General features: G+C 41.6%; 1 protein-coding gene across 1 annotated transcript in view; it reads right to left on the reverse strand.

Annotated features, from left to right (window-relative positions):
• Positions 1-3,425: 3,425 nt before the first annotated feature.
• GYS2 (glycogen synthase 2) overlaps positions 3,426-21,845 on the reverse strand; it is a 69,102-nt gene continuing 50,682 nt past the window's right edge. The window contains exons 9-16 of the mRNA XM_077807460.1: positions 19,039-19,098; positions 17,885-17,963; positions 16,807-16,920; positions 13,030-13,156; positions 10,855-10,950; positions 9,333-9,496; positions 7,903-7,983; positions 3,426-3,641 (exon numbers count right to left, since the gene is read on the reverse strand). Coding sequence (XP_077663586.1) covers positions 3,426-3,641; positions 7,903-7,983; positions 9,333-9,496; positions 10,855-10,950; positions 13,030-13,156; positions 16,807-16,920; positions 17,885-17,963; positions 19,039-19,098 — 937 coding nt within the window. The remainder of the gene's footprint in view (positions 3,642-7,902; positions 7,984-9,332; positions 9,497-10,854; positions 10,951-13,029; positions 13,157-16,806; positions 16,921-17,884; positions 17,964-19,038; positions 19,099-21,845) is intronic.

Raw genomic sequence — 21,845 nt, forward strand, 5'->3', positions numbered from 1 at the left:
TTGTCAGACGCCAATTAGTGACCCAATAATGAGATGAAATCAATGGGGGCTGACCTTTGGTGAGCTGGTGTCTTAGGTGAACGCTTATTTTAAGTCCTTACTACCTTCACACGATCAAAAGGCAAAAATGTTTGGTAATATTTAAAACACATCATACTCTTGAAACCACCTCTAACATTCAGGGCAGAATTAAAATGAGTAAGCCTAGTGGTGTGAGGCATAGATCACTTTGGCTACTGTGGGAAAGGAGACAGTATTCATGTGAGAAAGTAGGCTGCTTGGGGCATCTAGTTATAGAAGGGAGTCAAGAGACCATGCGTGACTTTGATAAGCAGAGGACAGTGTCCTAGATAGAGGGATCTCTGCCAGATCATCAAAGGTGTTTTTTTTTTCCCTTTTACCAGCATCATCTCACTCTCCTCTGGGTGAAGCTTGAGTCAACTGGTTTTCATCCAATTGTGTAGGAAGCTGGTCAGTTGACTGCAGTGTGTGAGTTTGATGGGATTGAAACAAAGAGCTGGGTGTCATTGGGATATTTTTGGCATTTGAGCACAAGCCAACTCATTATTTTCCCCAGTGGTCTTACATACTGGGGCCATGGCTGAAAATGGGTATAGGATTTAATCTTGTGGGAATCTGCACATTGGATCATGTATGTTGCTCACTGCAACTCTGTGGGACAGATCCAGAAAGAATGAGTTAAGTTGTTTTAATGCAGTAGAGCTTGTCAGTAAATTTTTGACTTAGCATGTATTTCGGAAAATGTCTATTTGTCAAAACTAAAAGAGTTTATGGGAAAAGGTCAATTTTGACAAATTTCCTGTTTAGAAAAGATTTGGGGGAAAAAAAGTTTGGGAAGAAATGTCCCTTTTCAACACTTTCAAAATGAAAGTTCCATTTTCAGGTCACAATGACATTTTTGTTTCAAAATTTAAGTTAACTTATAATAATAAAAAAATGTAAAATAAAAAGGTCAAAATCAAAATGAAACACTATGAAATGATCAGTTGACCCAATATGACATTTTTCAATGTTTTGGTTAGAAAATGTTGTCCAGATTTTGACTTTTCATGCTAGGTCAGTGTGAAAATACTTTTCAAAAATCTTGAAGCTTCTTGCAAGATGGGAAACATGTTTTCTGCTCAGCTCTAGATGGTAGCTCTATTAAGTGAACAGCACATTGCCCACTTGTACCCGCTGAGAGTATGATCTGTTGTATCCTAGTGAAGCTGCATGGGTAGTTTAAGTGAGTAAAAAGAAATTACTAGAGCAGGGAATAATATTCATTATGAACAGCTTTGTGATGAAATCCAGCTGTTCTCCCCTGCCCCACCCCCATTCAGAAAGTTTTCTGAACAAAATGGGTATTTATAATATATTTGGCTTTCATCATTTTGCAACATAAGTTCTCATGAAAAATGTCATCTTATTGTTTTAGTTATTTTTCTTTTCTTCATCATCATTTCACAGGGCAGTGACTGATGTGATACACACATTTATCTTTGTGTCATAGAAACCTGGTGTTTTCTTCTAGGTGTATAATTTTAAGAAACACCTTTGTGAGTTAGGAATCTAAATCCCATTTTAACAAGTGACTTCAGAAGTAACTCCCAATGGGGCCTATATGCTTTTAAAAATCCCACTGAGGGCCTATCTCCATCTTTAAACACCTAAATACCTTTAAGAATCTGGTCCGCAGGCATTCTGGAGCCCAAGTGTCATTGTAATTCACTCCTAAGTGCCGAAGACCTAAATGTATTTAAGCACTTACTTCCCATTGATTTAATGCCCAAGTACCTTTGAGGATCTGGGCCTAATTCTCTTTTGAAAATAGGACTTAGGCACTTTTGAAAATTATACTCACAACTTATTCCTGTAATTCATTTACCTCAGATATACCGGAGCATAGAAACTGAAGAGAACTCCACAGACAATGCTGCCTTGGCTTGCATGATGAACTCATTAGGGTTCTATGGGACCAGGGTAAGTCAGGGCAGACTTTGACATAGCATTACACCTTACAGGAAAGCACTACTCATTATTTCAAGTTCACTCCTCTTATTTTTTTTCGCGTTGCACCTTTCATTTGAGGGGTTTGGTCAGATATTTTAAAGGGCAACCTCCCACATTTAGTACGGAGGGTACAAGAGCTGGGCCCATTTATTTTCTCTGCATTACAATAAGAAGGGGTAGTCTTGTCTGCTGAATAGAGCTCTGGACTAGGACTCTGGAGACCTGGTTCTGTTCCCCTTTCTGCTGATGATCTGCTGTGTGGTGATTTTGAGTGAGTCAGTGCACCACTCTGTGCCTTTGTTTCCCCTCTTACAGTTTGTCTACTTAGACTGCGAGCTCTTCTGGGGAAGGACTATCTCTCATTATGTGACTGCACAATGTCTAGCAAAAAAGCGCCCTGACCTCAGTTGTCTCTGGTGGTACCACAGCTAACTAATGAACACTGCTAACTCAGGTAGTTCTATAGGAGGTCATCTTGTCCTGGAAATTTCCCATTAACAGATAGAGCTAAGGTCATCACCTTTAAATTTTAGATTTTTGAAAACACTGTTATCCCATCACAATGTGGCATGTGGATTTATTCACAGAGGCAAGGAATCATTTTCAGGGATTTTATAGCTTGCTTGAGACAAATCACATTAATTTTTCTCCCCAAACTTCATCAGCAAACCTCAGCGGAGAGAGTAAAAATGCAATAAAACAGAGCATTCAAAAGAAATCGAAAAAAGTGGGCTGTTTTTTGTGGCTCTAGACAACTCCATCAGATGACTTTATCTGAAAATGCAAATGCCCACAGAGTAACACCAGATAATTTTCCCACAAGCAGCACCAAGAGATTTCTGTGCACTTTCAAAATATTCGGAAACTGATGCACATTAGAATAGGAGAAACAGCAGAAGAAAAACAAACCATTTTCTTTTCAACCTTTTTTTTTTTTTTTTTTAACCCTGCCAAGGTTTTCCCAGGTAACGAGATCTTCAAAATGTTCCAGTTCAGGGCTCAAAGGTGGTGTCTGTTTGCAAGGGGAGAGGAAGGGATGGGAGTAGGGTATTCATTTGGAATGACTATAATGGACCTGTCTTCATGGATTACAGCTAAGTTCAAATAATTACACAGACAAAAATCTGATCTACGGGATGTGCCATCTAGCTGGAGCTATCACACGGAGTTTGTCACATTCTCTAGGTTAAATAAGCTTTGAAAAATCTCGTCTTCTACCTCCAAAGTAGAGAGGAGAATTACCATTTACTTGTAAGGTAAAATATAATTAGGTTTTCAAATAGTTTAACCCAAGTAATGTCTGTTTAAGATTCCCTAACCACACTGCACTGCCCTTAACATAGAGATTGACTAGCCTACACTTGGATGCTCTTTAGTGGATGAAGACCATGTTGCGGTGACAGCAAAGGAATTCAGTTCCTATATTCTCCATACTGCTTTTTCTTTCCTTGTGGCAGTGCTCCGAGGGAAAAAGGTGACTTTATGTTTTGCCTGTCTCTTTCGGCCTCTTTCTCCTCATCGTATCTTTCATCCTCATCTTCATCCTCGCTATGATGAGGGCTGGAATGCTGAGAGACAGAAGGCGATGGTGGTACTGATGAAGGCCTGGGGTACCTGAAACCTTCCGTCTGCCAGAGACATAAGCAACAAATAAACATTACACCAGCGCAGCTAGTTTAGTTACACAGAGTGACGATAGGTCAATATATCCAGAAGGCCAAGGCAAAGCTGATGTACAAGTAGGGCCCTACCAAATTCACAGTCCATTTTGGTTAATTTCATGGTCATAAGATTTTTAAATAGTAAATTTTATGATTTCAGCTATTTAAATCTGAAATTTCACAGTGTTGTAATTGTACAGGTCCTGACCCAAAAAAGGAGTTGGGGGTGGGGGGTCACAAGGTTATTGTAGGAGGTACTGCTACCCTTACTTCTGTGCTGCTGCCTGCAGAGCTGGGCCCTCAGTCAGCAGCTGCCACTCTCCCACCACTCAGCTCTGAAGGCAGCAGCATAGAAGTAAGGGTGGCCTGGCATGGCATTGCCACCCTTACTTACTGCTGCTGGCGGGGTGCTGCCTTGAGAGCTGGGCACCTGGCCAACAGCCGCTACTCTCTGGATGCTCAGCTCTGAAGGCAGCACGAAAGTAAGGGTGGCAATAACGTGACACCCCCCCCCCCACAAGATAATCTTGTGACTGCCACCCCCCCTCCCCCCGCAACTCTTTTTTGAGTCAGAACCCCCAATTTGAGAAATGCTAGTCTCCCCCATGAAATCTGTATAGTGTAGAGTAAAAGCACACAAAAGACCAGATTTCATGGTCTGCGACATGTTTTTCATCGCTGTGAATGTGGTAGGTCCCTGTGTATAAGGGAATGAAGGCCACACCTGCCCCATACACCAAACTTAGACTCCCTTCGGTCTATTTACTGCCTGTGTGATAGGGAGTCAAAGTTGATGCAACTTACATGGAGGAGCCATATGAAAACTAAGTGAAGTGGGATGGAGGTGTTCCCCATCTGCTGTGTAGCCTACATAAGGGCCAGGCAGAATTCTGAAGAGTGCAGGGGCTGTCCTTTTCCTTCCCCTCTGGGGTCCTGCACACCCTAGCACTCTCAGCCCTGGCCTGCAGAACCATACTGATGCAGCAGGGGGAGTAAGCTGCAGCCCGTAAGGAGTATAGCAACGGGTGTGCTCCCCTTGCTTGACAAGTAGCTCGTGGAGGCATCCTGGGGCTCTCTCTTTGCAGCAGTGCAATTTGTTTTATCCCCAGGCCATGCCTGTCAGGCATGATCTAGCCCAGGCACCTGCGAATTTTAAATAAAATTTTAACAGGAAAAGTCCATATTCTTCATGGCAATACAGAGCTGCAGGTTTTAAAATGGAATGATGTGGGAAAACAAAAGAAGCATCTATAAATTAAGAGTTCTGCTCATTTTCCATCTGGTAACTCAGAATGGCCAGAACTCCCCCAAATCTACATACAGTTTGTCAAACCCTACAAAAAAAAATAAAATTGAGTTTCAAACAGATTAAAGATCATTCAAAAAGTGAAGCCTTTGTCAGGCCTCTGTTTTCACACTTGGAGTTGTGCCTGTATTTCACTGCAAGTTCACTTTGGTTCATGCAGGTACTTTCAGGCACCCCTAAGGTACTTAGCTGCTCACATAACACTATTTGCACCCCACAAAGCAGAGTCCAGCTTTTTGAAAAGTTAACCCTTGCTGTGAAAAGTTTCGCCCTAAGAGGAATATTTTTAGTAGTTAAAAATAAGGATTGTATGCAAAATACCCTTCTCAGCTTTAAGTACAGGAACTCCTCACTTAAAGTCGTCCTGGTTAACGTCACGTTGCTGATCAATGAGGGAACATGCTCGCTTAAAGTTGTGCAGTGCTCCCTTCTAAGGTTGTTTGGCTGCCGCCTGCTTTATCCACTGCTTGCAGGAAGAGCAGCCCATTGCAGCTAGCTGGTGGAGGCTTGGAACCAGGGTGGACCAGCAGCCCCTCTACCAGCTCCCCCGTCCCTGAAGTTCCCTGTGCGGCAGCCGCCCAGCAGGCTACCAATTGCTGGCAGTTCAGCTGTCCCTCCCCCCACTGCCATGTCCTGCTCCTGCCCTCTGCCTTGGAGCTGCTCCCAGGAGCCTCCTGCTTGCTGTGCAAGGGAGGGGAGAAGTGGGGGCTAATGTCAGGGTGTCCCCCTCCCCTCTACTCCTGCCCCCCGCTTACCCTATCTCCATATAGAGCAGGGTGAGGACAGGACAGGGTTCAGGACAGAGAGAGCTTGCTGGCCACAGCTGCTGTCTCAACTTGTTGATCTTTTTAAAGGCAATGTACTTAGAATGGTGTCAGCGTACTTAAAGGGGCAATGCGCAATTCTATCTCTCTCCTACACACAGGGTGTGTGTGTCTGTTTGCCATGCAGTCCCCCCCTCCCTCCATTCGTGCTGCCTTGTAGAGTGTGAGGCTGCATTAACAACAATGTGTTAACCCTTGAGGGCTCAGCCAAGTGCTAGTTCATCATTTAGCAGGAAGGCATTCCCTGGGAAATATCCCACCCTCTTCCACCCTCTAACTTCACCACCTCAACCAAGCTTCACAATCATCATTGCTGTGTACAGTATTAAATTGTTTGTTTAAAACTTATACTGTGTGTGTGTATATATGTGTGTGTGTATATATATATATATATATATATATATATATATATATATAAAAAAATACAGTTTTTTGTCTGGTGAAAATTTTTTTCCTGGAACCTAACCTCCCCTATTTACATTAATTCTTATGGGGAAATTGGATTTGCTTAACATCATTTTGCTTAAAGTCGCATTTTTCAGGAACGTAACTACAACGTTAAGTGAGGAGTTACTGTATTATAATCTGACATCTGAGACCTTATTGCCAATCTACAGAAAACTACCTTTTGAATAAGATGTGGTACAACCTTCAACTCCCCATATCTTTGGAGGAGTTCAAGGCTGGTTTTGCACACATGGCTAAATTATTATAACACCAAGGCCATATCATAAATCAGCTCTAAGATCTTATTGCAAATCTAGGTTTCCGAAGTCTTCTATCATGCTCTTTAACTCTTAATAGTCTGGAAGGAGTTCTAAAATAGTATTAATCCAGCTTCCTAATATGCATGTTAATTTCAAAACACTGAATTTAACTCCCCCTGCAGCAGCTATAAAATGTAGCAAACTGCAAAACAATGAAGTAGATCAATATTCTAATTTTTTAATGAGGTAATTGGTCTCAGAAGTGTCTCCTGCTTTTCCCTTTAAAATTCCCCCGCGTTTCATAAACCTTTATTATTAATAGAGATTGACTGAAATCTAAATTTTCGGTCCAAAACCAAAATACGTGGTCCAAGCCCATCTATTGTGAGGTGCCAACACTAACCTTACCCCTAACCTTAACCAACTCTCATCAACTTCAAGATTCTCAAAACTTCCAGGATAAATTTTCCATTTACACTAAGTAAACTGGTTAGTGGAATTACTGGATTTACATCAGTGCAACAGTTTGAAAAATCCCTCTCAAATATCAATATGAGGGATAGAATCGAACCCCCTAACCTGAATACTCCTGAACGTAGGTGCGTATGAGCTGAAATAAAACTTCAGTCTGAACTTTCCTGAATTTTTGAGTGTTCACAATTGCCAACCCAGATCCAAATCCGGATCAAGGGTTTTGGTTTGGGCCCCCATCACTAGCTGTTATTTTTAAAAAATGAATTGCCATATGAAGTGCCTTGATTAGGTTTTAAATAACCTTGGCTCCTAAATTTAGAACTCAGCATAATGCCTCCCCAAATGAGGCCATATATATGCAGTATGCTACAAAAGTAGATTGAATGTGTGGCCTTTACTCCATCCTCAGCCTTCCCCTCCTGTGAACTATTCAGATTATTCCTGCCAGAAGTACAAATAATTTGCATGAGAATATGCAGAGAGGCTGGGTCAGGGCGTATATGTGCATCAATTTGCAGACTCTGCTTCCTTGCCCCAGACCCTTTTCCAGAATGCCCCTTCAAAGCTCCTGTTGCAGAGGGCCTGCAAAGCACCCTTCCTATGGGTTTTATGGGGAGCAAAAACAGAAATTAGCAGTTTCTACCCAACAGGCCAGATCTTCAGCTGGCCTAAATTGGCATAGTTCCATCAAAGTTAGTGTGCACCAGCTGAGAATCTGACCCCGTATTCTAGTTCATGGGGTTTTCTATTGGGCATCCATACACTCTATCAGAATTTGGTAAAACTTAACTGTAATAAAGTATATTGAGTTCTTTACGCTCTTAGGTTAAACCAAACACTGTTCATCTGTCCTCTCTTTTTCTCTCTCAAGACAGTAATTAAATGCAGACAAAAATCACCTATAAGGATAGACATACCTTTGGTGGAGCATTTGGTTCCATCTCAAATTTATCTGGGAAAGTTCTGCTCAGAGCCAGGTGCCTGGCATGCATGTAGTACTGCAATAGAAAACAGAGGTCTACATGTACAAAAACCCAATGAAGACTTGGGCACATTTAGGCAGTGAGAGGGAAAGTAACACTATTGTCTTCTCAAAGAAGACACTGACAAAAGATTGAATGAATCTTTAACTGAGGCTAACCCAGTTTGGATGGCCCTTGTAAAACTCTGGACACATTGCACTGAAGTAATGATCAAATCCTGAGAGATTTATACTGGAGTAACTGGGCAGAATCTGCTTCTTTGGCTTCAGTGAAGATACTCCATTCTCACTTTTGTGAGATTAAAGACTAGGGCACCCACTTCAGCCAGTCTAGTTTTCTGGTGGGGGTGGGGTGATTCTTTTATCCCTAAAAATATAGCACAGGTTTCTTTCCTGAGTGGAAATATTTATTTATTTCTGCTCATGAATGTAATATTGTAACACAGTACATACAGTACACATGTTAAAACTGACTCGTCCTTCAAAAATGAAGACATTGTAAGGAGAATAGATTTGTGACTTTGACATGGTTTTGCGAATTCAAAAAACCAGTCTGACGGTTTTGCAATACTTCAAACTCCATGAGGTTTGCACAAGGGCGCACACCGAAATGACAGTTTACTGTGACAGGCTGTGATCCTGTAATAGGATCCACATGGACATAAGGTCCTCCCAGACGGATCCCAATGCAGGCTAAGGCATATAGTAATTAAAGCAGTGGTACATTTTACTCATCTCTTCACCTGTGGACTTTAGAATACGGATATACCTCCCTCTGGCTAATGTGTGGTATTGCATCATTCTCTGTAGTAGGCTAAGGGTGTTATTTGGCTTTCACAGCACAATCCTGGTTTGGGAATGGTGCAGAATCCCAATGGTATTTTAGGCAGGTAGGTAATAGGTGGGATTTTCAAAAATGCCTAGGTGACTTGGGAGCACAAATCTAATTGAAAGTCAATTACACTTTTGCTCTGAAATCACTTGGGTGCAACGCCCACCCAATGCCTCTCAAGGTCTAGCGATGCTGCTGCACCATCCCTGAAAATGATATAATGCCCACTCTCCATTGTCCAGTTTGGAGAGGCTCATGCTGCCAGTGGCACTAGCCTTGTGCAGTCTTTGTGCTTGGGAGCATAAGGACCACATTGTGTTTGGCTCCTTCTTGAAACAAGCAGATCAAGGCGATTCCTCAGCTTGGGAATAAGTGGGTACTTGAGCACATGCTTAACTGTAAGTTAATAGGGAGACTTCCCTGAATTGGGGCCTTGGTGCTAATGATGACAGATTTTATCCCCAATAACCATTGTGGTGGATGTGTGTTTGGGCCAATGGCTTGTTATATACCCACTAAACACATTCATATACCCTTCCTAAATATCTCCAATCCAGTAGGTCTGAGAGCCTCTCAGTTCGATTTCTCTGGATGATCCTCTGACGCCGTGACTGCTGGCAAAATCCATACAAGAACTGAGTCAGCTGGTTACATGACTCATCAGGAGAGCGGTACCTCCTGTCAACTATGTAAATGCCTGAGGACAAAAACAAAGTCGCAGATGAACAGGTATGGAAGCGAGCTTTTGACCTTTTAAATTTCATTTCTATCTTTCTTTACACATAATCTTTTAAATATAACAGGTTGTTTTTTTAATACGTGGAGCAAGGAGTGACAAGTGTTTCCATTCTAACAGGTCATTTCAGCAACTGGTGAGAAATGCTTTTGATTTTTTACCTTTCAGGCTGAAATTTAGCAGATCTGTTCTCAGCTTAGGACAGCTTTTATTGTTTTAAAGTCTGTGCAAAAATGGTGCAAGTGCTTTTGTGTGGTAAAAAAAATTCACTTTTCCATTATAAAAAAAATTGCTACCTTTTTTGAATACCTGTGGTGACTCAGTGGTGCGCGGTGGTGGTGTGAAATTTGGCAGACAAGAGATAGTCCCTATGACACAGGCTGTGTCTTCTCTGCAAAAGATGGTGTGTTTTTACATTGAGACAGCTAACTTGCGTTAGCTATCTCAATGTAAAATCCTAGTGGAGACAAGGCACAGGTAACGATTACCTCAATGTTGCTAGTCAAGGTCAACACTTTATCCAGCATCTGTGGTTGAACATGACTCACAACAATGGGTAAAACTATAGTGCTTTGTCGCCACTAGGATTTTACAGCCAGACAGCTATCTCCATGGAAATACCTATTTTTGCAGTAAAGCCATAGACATGCATGTACTTTTTGGAAGTTTGGTGAAAATTGGTTGTGATCCATGAGAGTAATAAGGATTTGCAAATAGGCCTTTGCTATTGCCCATCAAATTCTGTAATGCAATGTCTTTATGATGTGCCAACATCTTGTTCTTTTTCAACCTCCTTCTTTGAAGATTCGGGGCTATGGGACAGATCTTAAGGATGTGGGCCTTGATTCTCATTTATATTAAGGCCCCATTACATCATAAAAGTACTTTAAAAGGGCATTATTGTAAATAAGAATCTCAGTTTGGTTTAGACAAGTTATCCTCTCTCTTTCATGAACTCCACAAACCATTGTTGCTATCCCAGTAAATCCATCATGGAGTCTTAAAGCAGAGGCAGATTTCCACTACTCCCTTAGAAAGATTAATATATAGTCTAATTGGAAGGGATTGAAGGAAGGAGATAGTCGGAACAAGGGCTAACGAGCTAGCTGGGTTAAAAAAAGACAGGACAGAGAAGAACTGGAAAGGTTTTGGATAAACACCTAAACTTTCAAATCAAACCAAATAGCTGAACTTTGGGGTTTGTCCACCAATGATCTTTATGCAGCAAGAAGAGAAAGTGCAATAGGCACAGTCACAAAACAACTGGTTAGTTGGGTTCCGAAATGGGATGAGTTTTGAAGCACTGTTAACAAGCTCACCATAAGCAGCTGGGTCAGCTACATGCTCCTGCATGAAACAGCCAAATCCAGAGAGGTTTGTGGTCACACTGGGAATGCCCATCACAGTGCATTCAGCTACCGAAAGAGACACAAAAAGAGATTTCATGTCAATGTGCTTGGCTCGGTTTCATCTTGAGTGGATAGAAACAGAAAATAGAATGATGTAAAGCCCTGTCAGTGCCAGAGCTGGTCAGAAGATCTCAATGAAAAACCATCATGATTTTTGCTGTGTGTTCTCCCCCGCCTCCACTGCCATTCAATCAGAAAAGTTCAAAGAAAGTGACATTTTGATGAGAAATGGAAATTTGTTTCCCATTTTTTTTGCAAGCACTTATTTCTATTTTCCAGCTAGCTCCAATGAATACCCTCTGTGAGCCCAGTGTTCACATGTGGGAGCCTAAATGCAATGTCCAGACCCTTCCTTTGGCTTTGAAATTGGCACCTGCTGTGTGCACATGCTCATTTCATGTACAGATTTGCAAATCTAACCGCCCAAATGCAGGACTTCGACCTCAGAATTAATCTCCCATATTTGTAAACTGGGTTCTGTACCTTAGGTCACAGGGAGAAAAATCATAAAGATATGATTTCAAAGCAATTCTATCTAATTATTTTTCCAATTATACAGTAGCTGCAGCGCAAATTGTGCTATAAATCATAAATACGATATCAAATTGTGTTCCCCTTTTATTACTATTAGTGATAATAAATAAATAAATAAATAATTCTTCTTATTATGTATTGAGCACCAACAGGTTCTTCCATAAAGGCAGGCATGTTTCCTGTACAAAGCAGCATACAGTTTACATCAGACATGTTAGATCTTTAACACTTAAAATGCCATTAGAAAAACCTATATGACAATAGGACTGATATCAGATATAGAATTTAGGATTAGGATGAAAGTAAAAATCCATCAAGAAGGGTCTGTTTTTATTCTTGGGAGATACATATAGGTAACCCATTAGGATGAGCAGAACCACTTCCTCAAACTGATTACCAGCCAAACTTTTCTATGTTAAGCTAATCTAAAGTCTAACATCAAAATCTTCCCCAGCTCTCACAATTTTTTTCCCCCGTATCGTGGTTTGGGCCGGGACAAGAGGAGAAAGTGCTGAAATACAGCCAGATAATTGTGACCCAGTTGGAACAGGAAACAGGAAGTATTAAGCATTGTCTGAGAAAGCTTGAGCTTGTGAGATTTCTACTCAGATTCATTGGCTAACTACAGATATGCTTCAGATAAGCACCCAAACTAAGGGAGATATTTTCAAAGGCACAAATGGAAGTTAGGCACTTAGCCCTAGATCCTCAAAGATATTTGGGCACAATGGGAGTTAGGCACCAAAGTATCTTAGAGCATCTGGGCCCTAATTCCTAGGTTGAAAACCTGACTGCCACTGCGCCTTTAAATCTCTCACCTTAATCCTATGAGGCTTATCTGTTACTACTTGTAAGTTGTTGTCTTCATTTTTGCTACTTCCCTATTTGTGGTTGGCCATTTTTATAGCCTTCTTCCAAAACTCTTGATCATATGCCAGGCTGTCATGAAAATTGGTCTCTGTGAGCTCCACCAATGTCCAGTGCATGTACTGAGTCCTTGGTCTCTATTGCTACTTCTAAGTGTTCATGGTAAATACCAACAGAAATATCCAGCAGACTGTGAAAATATTATGACCAGATAGTGTAAATGTGCATCACACCATTGAAATCAATGCAGTTATGTCAAATTACACCAGCTGAGGGCATTTTGGGTTGTCTATTTTATTGCCTCATTAGTGCAATATATACTTTCCTCCAAATCTCTTTTTTTAAAGGGTGGATGCTTGATGTTACTGCATACAAAATGGATTTGTCTTCTGATGCTACAGCAGACAAAGTTTACATGTGATTGTGGGAAAGTCAGGGTCCAAAGCAGGGACAACGCTGGATGGTTTTCGGTCAATGGAGCAATGCCAATTTACACCAGCTAAAAATCTGATCTAAGAACTCTGCCATCAGCAGAAACTTTGTAACAGAGAGGAAACAGAGTCAAAAGCATTCTTACATCAATACAGTAGAAACTGAATGGCAAGCTACTCCATCTTTTTAAATGCCCTGAGTGGTAAAATGCATATTAAAATTCTGACAACAGTCAACCTAAAGATTGCTTACCTGGAGTATAACCCCAAGGCTCATAGTATGAGGGAAACACCCCCAAATGGCAGCCTCTGACAAAATCTTCATAGTCCATGGGTAATAATGGACTTGTTGAAGACAGGAACTCTGGGTGTAATATCACCTAGATATTCAAAACTTAAATTAGAGCCGCAAGAAAAATAAAATCAGTATTTTTAATTATATAAGAGATCAAGCAGTTAGTGCCTTCAGCTCTAGCCTAAGCCTAGAAATCTGGACATTGCCTTCTGTGTCCCTCCCTAATTCTATTTGTACAAAGCCCAGTTTGATAACATTCATAATTTTATTAAACAGTAATAAGTCACCAGGACCAGATGGTATTCACCTAAGAGTTCTGAAGGAACTCAAATGTGAAATTGCAGAACTATTAACTGTAGTCTGTAACCTATTATTTAAAACAGCTTCTATACCAAATGACTGGAGGATAGCTAATATGGCACCAATTTTTTAAAAGGGCTCCAGAGGTGATCCCGGCAATTACAGGCCGGTAAGTCAGACTTCAGTACTGGTCAAACTGTTTGAAACTTATAGTAAAGAACAAAATTGTCAGACACATAGATGAACATAATTTGTTGGGGAACAGTTAACATGGTTTTTGTAAAGGGAAATCATGCCTCACCAATCTACTAGAATTCTTTGAGGGGGTCAACAAGCATGTGGACAAGGGGGAATCCAGTGGATATAGTGTACTTAGATTTTCAGAAAGCCTTTGACAAGGTCCCTCACCAAAGGCTCTTACGCAAAGTAAGCTGTCATGGGATAAGAGGGAAGATCCTCTCATGGATTGGTAACTGGTTAAAAGATAGGAAACAAAGGGTAGGAATAAATGGTCAGTTCAGAATGGAGAGAGGTCAATAATGGTATCCCCCCAGGGATCTGTATTGGGGCCAGTCCTATTCAACGTATTCATAAATGATCTGGAAAAAGGGATAAACAGTGAGGTAGCAAAATTTGCAGATGATAAAAAATTGCTCAAGATAATTAAGTGCCAAGCAGACTGTGAAGAGCTTCAAAAGGATCTCTCAAAACTAGTTGACTGGGCAACAAAATGGCAGATGAAATTCAATGTTGATAAGTGCAAAGTAATGCACATTGGAAAACATAATTTCAACTGTACATATAAAATGATGGGGTCTAAATTGGCTATTGCCACTCAAGAAAGATCTTGGAGTCATTGTGGATAGTTCTCTGAAAACATCCACACAGTGTGCAGCGACAGTCAAAAAAGCGAACAGAATGTTGGGAATCATTAAGAAAGGGATAGATTATTATCTATCAATTATTAATTATCTGTCAATTACCGGCCTGTAATTGACTTTTCCTAAAAATAACTGACAAAATCGTAGCGTTACTTATTAGTAACGCTACGATTTTGTCAGTTATTTTTAGGAAAAGTCATGGACAGGTCATGGGCAATAAATAAAAATTCACAGAGCCCGCAACCTGTCTGTGGCTTTTGCTTCTGTGGCTCCATGGTTTCCCGCCACCACTGTGGTGGCTGGGAGCTGTGGGGTTCATCCTCTGCTCGGGGCAGCTGGAAGATGCAGGGTGACCATATTTCCCACAGAGAAAACGGGACACCTCCAGCCACTCGCCCAAGGTGTTCCCCTTTCCCTCCACCCTGTGTGAAGCTGTCGCCTATCCCTGGAACGCTGAGGAGAGCCCCCTCAGGGGTCAGTCACCTGTCACTGGACCCTTGCAGGGGGCCCCGTTGCTGCTGTTGCCGGAACCCTGCCAGGGCCCTGCTGGCTGCCAGCTGGAGTCCAGCAGTCCCTGGGGCTGAAGCAGAGAATGTCAGGGAGGTCTCTGGAAGTCACAGATTCCGTGACCTCTGTGACATAAATGTAGCCTTAATAATAAGGCAGAAAATATCGTATTGCCTCTATATAAATCCATGGTATGCCCACATCTTGAATACTGTGTGCAGATGTGGTCGCTGCATCTCAAAAAAGATATATTGGACTTGGAAAAGCTTCAGAAAAGGGCAACAAAAATTATTAGGGGTATGGAACGGCTTCCGTATGAGGGGAGATTAATAAGACTGGGACTTTTCAGCTTGAAAAGAGACGAGTAAGGGGGGTATAATAGAGGTCTATAAAATTGTGACTGGTGGGGAGAAAGTAAATAAGTGTTATTTACTCCTTCTCATAACACAAGAACTAGGGGTCACCAAATGAAATTAATAGGCAGCAGGTTTAAAAGAAACAAAAGGAAGTATTTCTTCACACAATGCACAGTCAACCTGTGGAACTCCTTGTCAGAGGATGTTATGAAGGCCAAGACTATAAGAGGGTTCAAAAAAGAACTAGATAAGTTCATGGAGGATAGGTCCATCAATGGCTATTAGCCAGAATGGACAGGAATGGTGTCCCTAGACTCTGTTTGCCAGAAGCTGGGTATGGGCGACAGGGAATGGATCATTTGATGATTACCTCTTCTGTTCATTCCCTTTGGGGCACCTGGCATTGGCCACTGTCAGAAGACAGAATACGGACTAGATGGACTTTTGGTCTGATCCAGTATGGCCACTCTTATGTTCACCCCTCTACATACATGGTACCTTTTCTTTTATAATCTCTTCATATAAACCTATTGTGGAAATATTGTTGACATCTAAAACTAATCTTCAGATGGTTCATTGGTGACATCATCCCCTCTTTTTAATAAGAAAAACAACATAATTGAACATTATGGGTTAGGGCAGGGGTGGCTAAACTGTGGCTTGTGAGCCACATATGGCTCTTTTACCACTAAAATGCAGCTTGTGAAGCCCCCACACCTCCCCCCAGTTCTCCACTTACCAGGCTGGGGAGGGAGGGGGAAGGTGGAGAAGCTTGGGACCTCTACCTTGCAGTGGGATGGTGGGGTAGGGGCTTCTGTCCAGCAGGGAGGGGAGTCTTAGGGGTTCAGATCTGTGGGGTGTTCCTGCCGGGGCTCAGGGCTTCAGCAGGAGTGGGCCTGCAGCCCCGAACCCCATCAGGCACCTCTTCAGGCAAGCCCTGAGCCCCAGTACCGGTAGGTGTGCCTGGACTCTCGACTTCTGAAGATTGTTGTATGCGGCTCGGAGGGCCAGTAAGTTTGGCCATCCCTGAGTTAGGGTACGGCATTTAGCCACAACCCGCAGTCGGGTGTGGTACCTAGGTACACTGCCCCAAAGGAGATCTTACAAGGAGACGCAATCCCTCTCTGAGCCACATAACACTAAAGGTGACTATGTAAGCCACATCACCCACTTTGGGAACCCTGCCCAGAAGTGTGGGCAGAAAGAGACATTTGGAGTACGGGCTCAACCTTTACTGGGCTTGCCTACCACAAATATACGGGGTTCATGTTCATTGCAAGGGTTGGAAGATGCTGTTTTCCTCTCTTTATAATATGGCCCTGTTGTTAGATTTGAGTAAACAACATATAAAGGTTTACTGGGCTGCAGGCCCATCAGGTGAAATCCCAGCCTCAAAGAAGTCAATGGAAATTTAGCCATTGATTTCAGTGGGGCCACGATTTTAAAAATTGTGTCTAGAATGTTTTAATAACAGCTATACCACCCCAACATTAAATGCCTAACTTGAAATTCTGTGGGTAATAAGCAGGTGATGGTGTCTGTAAAAAGTGACTGGCTGTTGCTATTCAAAGAGGTGTTGGGTATTTTATTCCACACATCTCTAGTAAGAATAGCTACACTTCCTCCAATAGTAACTAATTAGGATGAGGTAGTTTAATGAAATTCCATTAGGAAAAAAAAAGAGATTTTACCTTAACTCTGTCTGTGCGGTTATTGAAGAGTCCAATGCGCCGGATGGTATTGAGGATCGGGTCATTGGAATCATCGATCATGTTGTGGGTGGTCACTGGAGGTAGAGACTGTCGCTACATCAGAATAAAGGCAAACTTTGACCAAGGCATGAAAAACTGCTGGCAAAGAATCCATTAACAGAGTCTTAGGGTGAAATCCCAGCCCCATTGAAGTCAATGGGAGTTTTGCCATTGATTTCATGAGGACTAGGGTTTCACCCTTTGAATTTAAGGCCAGAAAGGATCATTGTGATAATTTAGTCCAACCTACTGCATAACACAGTGCCATAGGATTTTACCTGATAATTCTTTAATCTAGCCCAATAAATTCTGCTTGTAATAGACAGTATCTTTTACAAAGACACCCATTTTGATTTAAAGATTGTAAGCGATGGAGAATCACCCACACCCCAAGGTAAGGTGTTTTAATGGTTAATTATCCCCACAGTTAAAAATGGAAGAGTCCAGGAATCAAGAAGGGATGGAAATAAAGCAAGGGCTGAGATGTAGTAGGACGAGGAATTGTGAAGAATTTGAATTTACTATTAAAAGGAGAGGACCAAGGAGTTCAGGGAAATACATCAGGTGGTGGGAGTGCTCTTGTGCTACCAAAAGTAGCTAGGATGGTTTGATACTAATTCTTAAAAAGAAACACAGAGAGAATGGAAAAAACACACTGAGTTTAAAAAACTGACCGTATGAGAAACGTACATGATGGAAAATGATTCTCCAATTCATACATATCCCTGTTCACGATACATGACCCTTATATATGACCATGTTTATCTTTTCCATCCAATAACTGTGTAAGTAATAAGAAAAGGAGGACTTTTGGCACCTTAGAGACTAACAAATTTATTTGAGCATAAGCTTTCGTGAGCAACAGCTCACTTCATCGGAGCTGTAGCTCACAAAAGCTTATGCTCAAATAAATTTGTTAGTCTCTAAGGTACCACGAGTCCTCCTTTTCTTTTTGCGGATACAGACTAACACAGCTGCTACTCTGAAACCTGTGTAAGTAATGACTATTTTCTCTGACCTGAGTTGAAAAGATGGCTCTTTTCATAATGGTTACATCATCCCGGTCAAGGATCTTGTTCAAATCTGGAATTTCACCCCTGCAAAGGCAATACAGACAGGGTATATCGCCAAATGGCTTGTTATCATTTTTTTTGGAAATTATGATTAAGAGTTTGCATTAAAGTTACACAGAGAAGATGAAGAAACTGAAATAGAGCTGATCCAAAATTCACTGAAGTCAACAGGCATCTTTCCAGCTTCTTCAATCAGCTTTGAATCAGGTCCTTATAGAGTTTTTTCCTGTTTTCTCTATATTGTATCCACATGACTATCCTCTCCTCTTTCTCCCCTCACAGCTTTGCTGCAATTCCCCCTTAGATGTATTTGGAATATTTGAAAAAGAAAACAAGTCACAAAACCTGTCATGAACTTTTATTTCTATATTTTTGTCAAAATTTCATTTTCATTTTAAAAAAAATCCAATCAGCTCTATAGCTGAAACCAAACAGGGCAAAAAAGTGTAAAAAAAAATTGTGTCCATTTTTGATAGACATTTTATTTTTGTTGTTTTTTCTAACCCAAACTTTTGCATTTGGGATCATATAGATCTTCCAACTCAGGCTAAGCTCTCTTTGAAATCAATGAGAGTATGACCTGATAAAGGAGTACAGAGACTTTCTTCCTTTTTACTATAAGCAAAGTTTCAGCGTATCGGAGTTCCACTGTATTTTATCTACCTAAGCTACTTATATGGCCGCATTACCATAATACCCCACAATCCTTAATGTATTTATCCTCACAACACCACAGTGAGGTAGGGAAATACTACTATCCCCGTTTTTTAAATGGGGAACTGGGACAGACAAAGATAACATTTTCATAAGCACCTAAGTGACTTAGGAGCCTGCATCCCATTCATTCTCACTGAGACTTAGGTTCTTAAATGTTTAAGTCACCTTTGAAAATGTTACCCTAAGTTACTTACCAAAGTTCACACAGGAAGTCTATTGTGAAGCAGGGACTTGAACATGGATCTCCTAAATCCCTAATTACACCATTTGTTCCTATCTCTTCCCAATTCTTTTCTTATATCCATAATACACATATATAAACAACACGGGTGATACAGCTGGCTCCTCTGCAATATCAACACAAAGTGACGTACATACTCACTTCAATAGTGCATCGTAGAGTTTCTTTCCAAATTTTTCTTTCACACATTGTGCGGTGTCCCTAGTAAATAAATATGAAAAATGGGACATGTCAGGGGGAGGGCCAGAACACACAGTGCTCCTGCTGGTGCTCTAACTTAAGCAGGGGGACCCAGGATCAGGGGAGGCAGAAAGCAAGCTAAGGCACCTTCCCCAGTTCTCAGCCATACTGACTGTGATTTCAGCACAGCTGAGGATATGACCCACAGAGATTTGCCCAAGGCCAAAAACAAAGTCAGTGGTAAAACCAGGACTAGAAATTGGTAGGGCTTGCTTCCCAATCCCTTGCTCTGACAAATAGACATCACTAATGTCTCTGATACAGAAAAACAGCACCGCAATGTCTTGGGTGGAAAAAGCAGTGAAATGCGACACTTTTCAAGGATGAGAGGTTTTAAATTTAACCTAACCGAGGGGCGAAAAGAGAGACAGAGAGAGAAGAAATAGGTTTGTTTTAAAATTCCCACCCGCAAGAGCCTTCAAAAACAAGGAATAGGACAAACTGTAGATAAGCTGCAAGCTGTTCCTCCTGATAAATTGGTTTGAAAACCAGATAACCTCTTGGCAAACCTAGGCCAAGTTGAAAACTCATAATAAAATCTGCTCCAGACAATATTTATGTCATTTAACATTTTGTTGTAGCCTGTGGCGGATTAATGATTTTGCCACCCCTAGGCCCTGAAATAATTGCCACCCCCCCAGGAGCTCCCGGCCCCCCCGCCGCAGCTCACCTCTGCCTCCTCCCGTGAGCGCGCCGCCGGGTCCTGCTTCTCCCTGCTAGTGCTTGTGCGCAAAACAGCTTCGCAAAGGACGGGGACAAAGGGGGGGACACGGCGCACTCAGGAGAGGACGCAGGGCCAGGGCAGGGATTTGGGGAAGGGGACCAATAGGGGCAGGGAGGGGGCGGGGCAGGGCCGGAGTTGGGGCAGGGCCGGGGGCGGAGGCCGCGAACCGGCGCCGGGGGAAGCAGCCTCTGGCTGCTAGTATAAATTTGCCGCCCCTGCAAATTTGCCACCCTAGGCCTAGGCCTTGTCGGCGTATGTATTAATATGCCACTGGTTGTAGCCCTTTTGCACACCAGTGAAAAGCTCCTTTAAGGACAAGTTGCAGTTAGCAAATCCAGCCACTAGATGGCATTTCACAGAACATAAAGTACAGCTAAATGCACTGCACTCAAAAAACAGCAAAGATAGCGTAAAGTCATAAAATACTTCAATGGGACTTTTCCTGCCTTTTTGCTTTTTGAGTATTAGCGATGGGCCTGAGGCAAAAAATATTATTGGAATACCCTGAACCTTGGAAAAATTGGATACCAGCTCCCAGCTGTTGGTTGCCTCCTGGGTTACAGTGGCTAGACTCTATACCCCACCAACACAAAAAATGCAAGGCAATAAGTAAGTCATTCACACCTCTTCTAATCCCCACTAAACAGCTCCCCTTGTCAGCCCCAACCACCTCCCTTCCACACGTACATATTTGCACCTTCACTCTGAATAACCAGCCACTACCTCACAACCCTTTCTATCTTTAATGGTTCTGAACAAGCTTTTCAAAGATGTTCATGGGAGTTGGGTGCATAGTTGCTCTTTTCTGCATTTGGAAATTCCCCTCTAGATGTTTGTGTGCTCTGATAGTTAGGATGTAGTGGTAGCTAACTGCAAAACCTTAACAGTGACCTCAGAAGCTTTAAGGCAAAATAACTCCCCAAACACATGGAATGTGTGACAGACAGATGTGCTGATTACAGCTGGGCAAATTATTTTTTGGCACATGGGAAATTAGCTGAAAAATGCATTTTTGGGTCACAAACTATTCATGAATTTGGACTGAATTCGGATTGAATTCAGCAAATAGTTTCATTTCTAAACAAAATTGGATTTTTTTTTAAAGAAAAAAGTTAAAATTGGTCGGCCATTTCAGAATTAAATGTTTTGACTTTGTTTTGAAATGTCATTTTGTTAGCAAATTTAGGTTTTTTTAACAAAGGTGAAAAACACCCCCAAATGACCCCAAACAAATTAAAAAAAACAAAACCAAAACAGTTTAAGTGAGAACAAAACTTTTTTTTTCTAAAAATACAGATTTTGTTTAATTCTCCAAACTGAAAAATCGATGATTTACTCAGCTCTAGTGCTTATCTATTGATATAAATGATATAAAAACATCTGAGGTCACTTAAAGTTGTGTGTTAAATACAAGTGTGCTGAGGCTGAGGTATGAAAAAGGAGCACTGGATTGTGTTACTGACAGTGCAGTAGGCAGTATGAAGGTGGAAAGGAATACAGAAGTCTTTTTCCTTAACGTACTTCCCTGTTTTTAAAATTATAGGTGGATGCGGCATACCCTGCCACAGTCTTAACTGGCAGTAAATGCAGTTTGTGTGTGCTATTAATATAGAGTTAGGGTGGTTTTGACAAATTACACTGTGCATAGTTCTGTTTGTGCTTTGTATTGGTGTGTACAACTTAGCACTTGCCTGTCCTGGTGATATTTATATGGGGTTGGCTACACCAGTGCAAATCTCCAGCATATAGATTCATAGATTCCACAGCCAGAAGGGACCACTGAGATCATCTAGTCTGACTCGCTGTATAGCACAGGCCACAGAACTTCCCTCAACTAATTCCTAGAGCAGATCTTTTAAAAATACATCCACTCTTGATTTAAAAATGGTCAGGGATGGAGAATCCACGGTGACTGTGGGTAAATGGTTCCGATGGTTAATTACTCTCACCATTAAAAAATTTACACCTTATTTCCAGTCTGAAT

This window comes from Eretmochelys imbricata, chromosome 1, assembly GCF_965152235.1.
Source record: "Eretmochelys imbricata isolate rEreImb1 chromosome 1, rEreImb1.hap1, whole genome shotgun sequence".
Lineage (NCBI taxonomy): Eukaryota > Metazoa > Chordata > Testudines > Cheloniidae > Eretmochelys > Eretmochelys imbricata.